Source organism: Primulina tabacum, chromosome 15, assembly GCF_025594145.1.
Source record: "Primulina tabacum isolate GXHZ01 chromosome 15, ASM2559414v2, whole genome shotgun sequence".
In the NCBI taxonomy this organism is placed as follows: Eukaryota; Viridiplantae; Streptophyta; class Magnoliopsida; order Lamiales; family Gesneriaceae; genus Primulina; species Primulina tabacum.
Window position 1 is genome coordinate 6,071,284 of NC_134564.1, and position 11,137 is coordinate 6,082,420.

At 35.8% G+C, this 11,137-nt stretch overlaps 1 protein-coding gene across 4 annotated transcripts; it reads right to left on the reverse strand.

The window, feature by feature from the left end:
- Positions 1 to 8,940: 8,940 nt before the first annotated feature.
- On the reverse strand, positions 8,941 to 10,123 carry LOC142526837 (dirigent protein 22-like). 4 transcript variants are annotated; one of them, XM_075631454.1, is made up of 2 exons: positions 9,965 to 10,123; positions 8,941 to 9,734 (listed from the first exon to the last, which is right to left on the reverse strand). In XM_075631454.1, the coding sequence occupies exon 2, from the start codon at positions 9,694 to 9,696 to the stop codon at positions 9,100 to 9,102; it is 597 nt and encodes a 198-aa protein (XP_075487569.1). In that variant the 5' UTR covers positions 9,697 to 9,734; positions 9,965 to 10,123; the 3' UTR covers positions 8,941 to 9,099. The 4 variants fall into 4 exon arrangements, with proteins under 4 accessions (XP_075487569.1, XP_075487572.1, XP_075487571.1 ...); XM_075631457.1 differs by having other exon boundaries at positions 9,978 to 10,107; XM_075631456.1 differs by having other exon boundaries at positions 8,941 to 9,737; positions 9,965 to 10,095.
- Positions 10,124 to 11,137: the final 1,014 nt, after the last annotated feature.

Genomic DNA, 11,137 nt, shown 5'->3' on the forward strand with positions numbered 1-11,137 from the left:
ACACGAGAATAAAAGCTCTAACTTATCAGCTTTCTTAACGAAGGATTACTTCGAGTGTTTTTCCCTTGGTTTCTGACCAAACTCGATCTAATTCATCGATATCATCATTCTTAGAACACGAGCTATTGCAGCTCATTGATTTATTGTGTTTAAAGTACCTCAAAGGTGCCGAGCACACGATACATGACATTGGTTCATCGAGGGTTTCATATCAGATTCAATAGCTATGTGATACAATCATGAAATATTCATAGTGTCATTGCATGCACAACTAGAGAACTCCTTTTCTAATGTACATCTCACACTCTGGCCAGAGATTTCATACACTATTATTTCGTTATATCACATAAGATATCCACACCCGTAGGTGAGCGGTGAATTCCCAACTACAATGCACTGTATCCTACACATTTCGCAATTGAACCCAACCTCGCCACCTTGTAACCCTCACGGAGTAAGAAAACGAGTCAAATAACAATCCTAGTATGTAGAGCATCAGTGTTGTCTTGGGTCTTAAGGACTAATCATGTACAATCACAACCATGTACTTTTCATCTCGATGAATGACAATCACTTGGAAAGTCCGAGGGAGGGTTTTTCTGTACAATCATCGTATGATTACCCATCTGCATGATTGGACATCTCTATGTCCTTACCATGAAACACGGTACACAACATCACATATGTTACTCTCAAGCTCAAGCGGCCTTTATCCTTATTTTTAGGCTGCTGAATCGACTAGGAACGAATTTAGAATATATAATGTTTATAAATCATGATCGAATTAAGATTCATTTACATTAAAGTATAATCAAGGACTTTATCTATGCTGATTACATGGGTATACAGATAAAGTAAAGTAAAACCATGAAATGTAAATTATATTAAAATAAATATTGTTAATTACAACTGAGTCAATAAATTTTCTAGCTAACCATTGGCTTGCAGGGCATCTACTCTAACACAAATTGCATCGGTAAACTAGTTACAAAATTGGAACCAAGAAGAAAAAAGTGGCCTAACTTGCATTAATGTTCTTGCCAGTAAAGTTGTCCACTAAAAGAAAAATTCAATCTCATAATTATCTTAATTTAAGTTTTGATCATATAAATAATCAAAGTTTGATTTTATCATTAGACTTTCAGTTATATATTATCATAGTGTTGACGTGCCGTTGGATATTATTGAAATATTTTCGGATATTGCTTATGTGTTACCAAATATTCCAAATCTTTGATTTTTGACTTTGATATGGTGGGGTGATGACTGCTACTTCACCCTGATACAATGAAAAATCATTGTTATGAGTTCCTTAATCGATGGATGAAATGATGTTACGACTTTTCATCAAGAATTGTTAATTCGAGGTGTGATAATAGTAAATCATTAGTAAATTTAGAAAACTTTTAGTGCTAATATGGCTTTATTTTGTATTTGCTATTTTAGCTTGGATCTAATTTCAGCTATATTTCTATGTATGTATATGTTTTTATGAAGATTTATGTCAAATTTGAATATTTATAAATCTTGTAAAATGTTTATAGAGGTCACTTGCACGCTCATGTTTAGTGTGTACCATGATACTCACCTCTTGCGTCCTCAATGTATATATAAAAAAAATATGGAAGTCGAATGATATCGACCGAATAAATCGGGTTGAGCTCAGTGGACGGTTAAACTGAATATGGTGGATTTTTTCTCTGGGCTTACACTACCCAAGCATAGCTGAGAGCCCAGGCTCACCTGAGCATGTGGTGGTCTGATCTGTTTCCCTGATCCTGGTGAATGCTTGGATGTATCCGGGCTCGTACTTCCCTAACCTTCCGATTGTCCAAGCTCTAAGATGACACGGTCACTTCTAGTGGAATCATCGAAGATGAACAAACCCAATTTTTGGGAGTTGAAAAATTTCAGTAAGGCATTTGGAGTAAAGACAGCTTTTCTAGATATAAATATATATATTGGTTGTGTTTTATTTTCCGGTTGTAATGACATAATTTGATACATGGAAAAAGACTGGTTCTATTGATGTTATTTCCACACATGAGGCTGAGTGTTCTATCGACAGGATTGTTGATGCCACGTTTCTTGTCACAGGGCATGACTGAAATGAAGCAATTATCCAACGATCCACCTCACCCACGGTGTGTCGCTTAGAATTTAGAATATGGCTCAGAATTTGATCTCACGCATTGACGCTAACTGTCATACCCGTGACAACTTCACAATTCTGTCCATAATATCAATTCTTTAGGAAACCTTTTTTTTGCGATCAAATGTACACATTGAATTTATTAGAAGGAGATCTAGTTCTTTGTTATTGCATGATGTCGGCATGTTCACAGATTATAAATTGGAGAGAATATCCACCCAGAAATATGCAAGAGAGAAACTCAGTTGCCACACACCAATCTAGGGCAGAACGATTCAATTAAGAACTAAGAAATTTTACTTGGTCCAGCCATTAAAATTGGACCTAGCTACTCGGGAGACTCTGCTATGATCAAGGTGTTTAGATTACAAACACAAACACTCGTACAAATTCACTCAGTTTCTCACTTACGAAATCAATGAAAAATGCTTGGACTAATTTGATCTCTTTGCCGCCGGGCACTGCACCTTACATATCCACCCAACTCTCGCATCCATGTTGCTTCTTCGGTAACCTATATAATCAGTGATATCTCTAAGCAAAGTATCAAACTTCAGCTGCCAATTAGCCCAACTCCTTCCTGTTTCCAGTAGCCAACTTAATTGCTCTTAGCTTGATCGTAAACCATTGAGTAGCATTGGCACTTTGTTAATCTTCCATTTTTGAGTTTGTGACATTAGTTCACATAAATAAATGTGGCTCTTGGTACTATTTGATAAATTATATGTGCTGAAATTCCTTCGGTAGATTCCATTCACATTAATAGCTAAAATCCAATGTTATGACAATAAAATCTGAAATTTGCGAGAAGATATGAGGTTCGAGAGCAAATTATAACAAGTACCTCTCTCAATTAAAAAAATCCAATGATATTGTATACATTGTTAAATAGACTGCTTGATAGCTGTCAAGTTAGTTACAGTAGCTAGATTAGAAGTTAGAGTTACACATCATCTCATGTATATATATTAATATAGACGCTCTGTATAAGAGGCTAGAGATATTTTTTTCTTCCATCAATACAACTTTTGATATCTTCTTGAGCTCAGAGTTCATCAATGGCTTCCATGTATGCACATTCTAACATGGTATCAAAGCATTGCTTCCGCATCTAACTACATACAGATCTTCGATCTTCATGGCGAGTCATACCGTTACATTTGGATTCAGCGATCCACTCTACCTACATCCCTCGGATGCTCTGGGGATCTCTCTGGTTCAGTATCTGCTCATTGGCACGGAGAATTACAATTTTTGGAGTCGAGCAATGTTGATTTCTCTGCAAGCGAAGAACAAATTAGGTTTCATCAATGGATCTTGTACTTGTCCAGCAATTGCGCACCGACTCTGCATCAATGGGATCGGTGCAACGCGGTTGTTCTTTCCTAGATTATGAACTCTATTTCCAAGGAGATCTTCAGTGGTATTATCTACTGTACTGACGCCTCCAGAGTTTGGGGAGATTTGAAGGAACAGTTTGATAAAATTTGTGGATCTCGAATATTCTCTATTCATCGAGACGTTGCTCATCTTACTCAAATATCTTCCTCTATCTCTGTATATTTTTCAACGATCAAGCGACTATGGGACGAGTTTGCCTCTTTGGTAACACTTCCCTCTGGTGAGTGTGTAAGTGCTAAAGTGTATATCGATCACGAACAACAAACGCGTCTCTTTCAATTTCTTATGGGATTAAATGATAGTTATGGGCACATTAGAAGTTAAATCCTCATGATGAATCCATTGCCCCATGTCAATCAAGCTTACTCGATTATTAGCCATGAGGAATCAACTCGCCATGTGCTATCTTCGCAGCCTATTGTTGATATCCCAACAACTGTTTTTACTTTTCATCTACTAAGAAACATGATTCAATGAAACGTGAAAATTGCAATGTCCCAGATCAAGCCAAGGAGAATTGTTTTCGCTTGATTGGTTATCCTTCGGTCTACAAACTACATAAAAGATTCCCTCAAACAAAAGGATTCAAGCATCATCATCCATATTCTAAGGTTGCTGCTCATTCTTCCTTCGAAAAACCAATTTCACAGCCTCCTCCTTCACATGAGGAATCACGAGTGGATAATGCCTTGCCTCGACATTTTACTGATGTTCAATACCAGGAAATATCGAAGCACTTGGATCAAAACTCAATTCATATGTCACGAGAGGATAACGAAGTCTCGACGAACCTTGCAGGTAATTTTACAAGTTTGGAGATTGTCAATTATGCTAATGAATGTATTTTAGATAGTGGAGCAAATGCTCACATTACAGGTTCTTCTAGTGGCATAAAAAACTCACGACCATGTGACTCCGCTGCTAGATCTGTTAGGCTGCCAAATGGTAACACTACTCAAGTTTTATCCTTTGGTTTCATCCATATTTCCCCTTCTTGTACATTACACCGTGTCCTACATGTACCCGATTTCAACTTCAATCTTATATCAATTTCCCAATTCACCAAAGACCATCTTTTTGTCTTTTTCAGGACCTTTTGACTGGGAGGATCATGGGGATTTGTAGACAAAAGCATGAACTATATTACCTTCATCAGCTCTCTTCCGTCGTGGTGTCATCTTCATCTACCCAAGCCAAGAACAGACACAAGTCTGCTCCAACAGTCTCTTCTTCAAATGCTTGTAACCTTTCTCATTGTAATGACGTTGATATTGATATATGGCATAAAAGATTTGGTCACTTGTCGGTGTCTCGTTTAGAATTCTTTCCTTTTATTAAGCAAAAATCTCTTACACATCATTGCACAGTATGTCCTCTGTCTAAGCAAACCAGAAATGTATTTCCCACAAAAGCTAGCTCATCATCTCCTCATGCTTTTCATCTTTTACGCATCGATATATGGGGTCCCTATCGACATCAAACCCAGCGTAAATATGCATTGTAATTGCTATCGGATATAGGAATGACTGGTTGCAAGCCATGTAATACTCCAATGGAACAACACTTGAAACTCACTACACTTGAATATGATTAGCTAATCAAGACTACTGGTTCTAATCCTCTATTGCCTGATCCTGCTTCCTATCAACGTTTAATGGGATGACTGATTTATCTCACGATTACTCGCCCAGAAATATGCTTTGCGGTTCAGCCTCTTAGTCGATTCATTCAACTTCCAAAGCAATCACATATGAATGCAGCTCTTCAAGTTCTTGGATATCTCAAGGGTAGTCAAGCTTTGGGAATTTTTTTGTCTGCCTCTAGTGATTTACAACTTTTTGCATATTGTGACTCTGATTGGGGTTCTTGTCCAATGAGTCGGAAGTCCTTGACTGGATATGTGATCAAACTTGGTTCTTCGGTGGTCTCTTGGAAAACAAAAAAACAGAACATTGTTTCTCATTCATCTGCAGAGGCTAAATATAACTCCATGGATACAACTGCATGTGAAATCACTTGGATTCAAATTCTTCTAGTAGACATGGACCTGATTATTAATCTTCCCACTCCTCTCTTTTGTGATAACTAGGCGGCAATCCACATTGCAGCAAATCCGCTATACCACGAACGCACGAAGCACATTGAAATAGACTGTCACTTCGTGTGTGAAAAATTCGTTCTCATATACTTACTGTAAGGTCCAAAATTAAGACGACGTAATTCAACTGCATGCAAATCTAGGAATTATGAAAAATGGTTATTAATTTATTTTAATAGCTTAATTGATTATGTGACATACATGATTATATATTAAATAAGATTTTATTTTCATTATGCATAAAAACTGTATTTTTAAGGATTATTCGAGTTGCGATCGAGGAACTGAGATCGAGGGCTGAAAAATGAAAAATATTTTTATTAAATAATTGTTTTTAATTATTTGAAATAGGGCTGATGCTTTTCATATTTTTGAAAAATAAGAGGTTTTGAGGTGATTTTATACGCCCGGACGTAAATTATATCGGTATTGGTTTTTCAATAAAAATACGAACGTAATAGCAACCTGGCTAATAAATTCACAAACTTATTTAAACTAAATAATTTTTATGATTTAAATAAAGACTAATGAGCTTAATTAAACCTCTTAATAGGCCTAAGCTTTGTTAGTTGATTAAGTGAGTATTTAAAGTGCAAAACTCGCCCCTAAACCCTACATATTCACGCCTACTTTTCAGAATTTAGCTACACAATTCTCTCCAATTAAGTACACGACACACACATCACAATTTCCAAGGAAAGTTCGAAAAGCTTTCAAGGGTTTGTCAAGCCTAGGCCCTCCTCCTCGTCGTTCTTCGTCGTCAACGTAAAATCATGTGTTTAAAACGCAAAGGCACTCCATACATCTCTTTTTCTCGTCTATCACATATTATTATCGTTTTAAATATTGTTTGAGTGAAAAGCATGATATTATTATTATTATTATTATTATTATTTTCGAAATATTGCATATGCTTGTGATGAACTCATGGTTTGATGTTCCAAAAACTTGTTTAATGTTATCTAATGAGGCTGCCATGACTAGGACATGCTCAAGCAAGGTTTTTACACGTCCAAGGGTCCTAGACACACACCACACATGCTGCATAAACAAAGGAAACAAGCTGGTTCGAGGGCTGGGTCGAAGGCTAGAGTCCTAGGCTCACAAACTTAGAGTCCATGTGCACTAGGTGTTCTCGGCCTCGCTTGCAGCTGGAGTTGGGGCTTTGTTTTCGAGCTGGGGTCAGGTGCATGGGGTTATGTCGGTCCAGTAGGGTCCATATAAGGGTTAGGAAGGGGCTAGCTTGGGGTGGCTTGAGCTTGGCTCGATGGAATCACAAGTTGGCTCAAGGGGTAACAAGTAGGTTCGAACCTAGGGTATTCTTGGTGAAAATAAATTGAAACATGGCTCACGTGGGTCGAGTCATGGTTCACGAGGGCCAAATAATTATTAAAAGTCTAAGTTTTAAATTTAGGAATTTTATTTTAAAATTTGAAATTATTCGGGATTAAAAGGCCTTAAAAACGAATAATTAAAGATCAATTAAAAAGCCTATTATTTAAGCTATAAAAAATTATGGAAAAAATTAAATTATGTTTAAATAATTATTTGGGACATGTTAGAGTCAAGAAAATTAAGAAAAAGTGAAAAACGTGAAATTTTACGTCTATGGGTAAAACGGTAATTTTACACCCGAAAATTAATAAATATCATGGTAGTGCTCTGAATGTTGTTTATATGATATTATGATTATTTTAAATGTTTAAGGATTTTTTATATGTTAAAATGTTTATTATAAAGGTTTATGGAATTTTGTGATTCATTTATGGAATTTATGATGAACGATAAAGTTAAAAGGATATGTTGCATGCTTGTTTTTAAAGGAAAAAAGATATTAAATGCATGATGTTTATAAAGTGATGAAAATGTAAAACGTTGAAAGAAGTGAAGTAATTGTGACTGTTGAGGATATTAGGATATGAGGATAAGAATGAGGATATCGTGAGGGAAAAGGCCCCAGAGGGAGCCCATTTATGGGAGAAGGCCTCAGACGAAGCCAACGATCGTATTTCCTTTCGATGAGGATAGGCCAAGGCTCAGCTGACGAGAAAGTGTCGCTGATGTCCCCGCCGCCCAGTACTGTGGTAACATGTGGATGGATTTATCGACTTTGTGAGGACGAGGAAAGTCACAATTAACGATCTGAATTCAATAAAAAAAGAAAAATTTTTATGATCATGAAGAAAGGATACATGTTATGAAATGAGGAAAAGGAAAATGTTGAGATTTATGTTATGCATGTCATGAAAATGTTATTTTTACGTAAAAGTATTTTCATTGTTGATTGTGATTTTATACATACTATTTGTTATAAAGAATATGGTGTGTTGAGTTTTTAGACTCACTAGGTATGATTGATGCATGTGTGAGTTTGATGGAGGTCTTGATGGTTTACCTGACTGGACTGAAGGTGCACATGACCCGAGGACTAGCGCTTCTATTTTCCGCACTTATGATTTACGTTTACGTTTAAGTTAAAAGATTTTACGAGTATTTATTTATGCTTTTGAGAGATTTTTGAGAGATTTAGTATGAGCTACACTTTTCAAATTTATTGCTTTTTAGGTTTGATATACGTTGACGATTTCATATTTTGACTATTTTCTTTGATTTTCAAAAACTATTTGGTTGTTTTATTTTAAAAATGGTGCAAAAATATTCTATATAGGTTGTTTAGGGTTTGGCCGATTTAGTGAAGTGTTGTAAAAAAAAATTTCTAGTACTTTTAAGCAAAAAGATTAGCAGACGTTTCACTTACCACCTCTCATATCCATACTCGGCAGCAGCCGACAGACATATTCACCAAGGCCTTGGGTTTAGATCAACATCACCACCTCTTATACAGGCTTAACATGTTGAACATCTTACAAGCTTGAGGGGGTGTGTTAAATAGATTGCTTGATATCTATCAAGTTAGTTACAGTTGCTAGATTAGAAATTAGAGTTACACATCATCTCATATATATATATTGATATAGACTCTCTGTATAAGTGGCTGGAGATATTTTTTCTTCTATCAATAAATATTTTGATATCTTTTTGAGCTCAGAGTCCATCAATGGCTGCCATGTATGCACATTCTAACATATACTACAAAAATCGATTTTAAATCTTTTTTAGGTAAGGCTCTTACATCTCAAAATGTAAATGTATCTAGATTTTCATTTTTTCAAATCAAATATAAAGTTTAACATAATCTTTATCTTGGCAAGCCCACAATACTTGCTAAAATGCAATTTTGGGTCCTCACAAGGCAATGAACTTAATGATCTGAGGACGAGACGTACACTAAATTATTTAATAAAATATTATTTATTATGGAATCTTTACATAGAAAAATACCCGAAACATATTTTGTCACTCACACCTCCTAAGCCTATGATAGCGTATGGAATATGGGAAATAAAAAGAAAAGATAAAAAGTATAACAAAGGTATTGGTCAAGGACTTATGCATAATGCAAAACAACAACATCGTACTCCACAATAGCATCACCCGAAGTGTTGTTATACTTGATCGTATTCAGCATGGCGGAGCCACGTGCTAGTCGGAAAACACCGGAGCCACCAACAATCGGCAGCTCACGATACTGATCCTTGAACGGATTGTGGCCGATCAGACTCAGTGTGCTGCCTTTGTATTTCCCATTTGTAAACACAAAATTGTATGTCATATGGAAGCCAAGCTTCTCCAAGGCGGCCGACACGAAAAGGCCCTGAGCTCGGCCTACTATCTCTGAATCTGGGCTCGACCCTGAAGTTAATAGATCATCTATGGTGGCGATCATGCCAAAATATGTAGGCGAATGAATTGTATAGTTGGCTAATACAATCGGAATATTGGTCGGATTTGGGCCGCTAACAATGTCATGAAGGTAGAAACGAAGCTCGGTCACCTTTTGCTTCAAGTGAGGCAGTTTTTTGTACCACATTTTCATTTCTTCGGGACCCTTAACAACGCCTGCAGGCCCTTTATGCCCATGAACCACCGCTACGGTACATAGTAAAATCGAGCAAAGAAATAAAATAGAGTCCATCTTCTCCATTTTCTTCCTGCGCTCCTCTGCAAATTTCCAGCCCTGAACTGCTAAAACATAGATTTATTTTAGTCTATACCCTTGAGATTTGTTATAAAATACGGAAAAAGTAAAAGAAAAATTCGTTGCCAAAACAGGAAGGAAGAACAACTTTTATTACAAGTTAAAAGTGCCAAAATAGAACTTCTGAAAGGAAAATTCTCAGAGACAGCAATGTTCGCAAATATGAAATCATAAAGAACTACTATTTATAGAGCAGTCAGCAAATGAAGCTTACATCGAAAAATCACCAGTGAAAAATGCCGAAGAATGAATTTAACTTCAAAGGCTCAATCGGAGAAGATGTGGAACACGTCTTTGCACAGAAAATATATTTCCGTAGGAAGGAAGAACTTAAAAGGCGGGCGAGTCCCTTGCGTACGGCTAACGTTCCATCGACATCCGTCAACCGACACCCGTCAAAAATGACGGTCGGCCTTCAAATCTCCAAAATGTTGTGAGAACGATAAAAAACGTAAGAAACTAATATAATATATCGATTTAAATTTTTTTTTAACAAAAAGTAATTTCTCTAGTGTAGAATATGTATACAAAAACCGTATGTTATATTGCAAATATAAATATATTATAACTAGGAGATATTCCCACATATCGACATAATTTGTGTTGCTTTTGAAAAATACATTATAAGAAACTTAACAATAAATGTTTAAAATACTTGGTAGATTTTTCTATGTATGCCCTTTACACATAGGAAACATATATGGACTCATAGATTTTTAACCGTGAAACGAGTTAACCTGATCCATAATCATCACAAAAAATGATACATTAGACATTAAAATGATATTTTTAATTAATAGAATCGTGTATGATATATATCTCATAAAATTGATTAAATAGTACAATCTAACAAGAGTTTCTTATGATATATTTTTCTAACCCAAACATACTTCAAGCAACAGTTCAGTCATGAAATAATACTAAGATTTATACCCGAGGAGAATTGTGCGCGCGCATTCTTTGACCACTTTATGTGAAGCCATCATTTTAATTTCAGCTACCCACTAATGTTCATACCTCAAATGGTGGTTGGCCAAAGTAAAATATATATAATGGTACATCATCTAATTTTTGTTTAAGTAAGATGATCTCATGAATCTTTATATGTGATACGGGTCAACCTTACCGATATTCACAATAAAAAGTAATACTTTTATCATAAAAAATAATACTTTTTAATGCATGACTCAAATAAGAGATCTGTCTCACAAAATACGACCCGTGAGATATATAAAATTTATGATAAAATATTAAACAATATGACAACATATGTGCTAGTTAGATAGTTATACACTAAGGGACGTAGCCAAATTTTTTTTGATCCTGGGCTGAGATGTATACCATAATCATATCATTGTTGCCCGAAAAAATGAAAAGCAAGCCATTC

What these genes read in the sequence shown, in the direction of transcription:
- LOC142526837 (XM_075631454.1), bottom strand. Translation starts at nt 9,696, where the DNA reads ATGGAGAAGATGGACTCTATTTTATTTCTTTGCTCGATTTTACTATGT.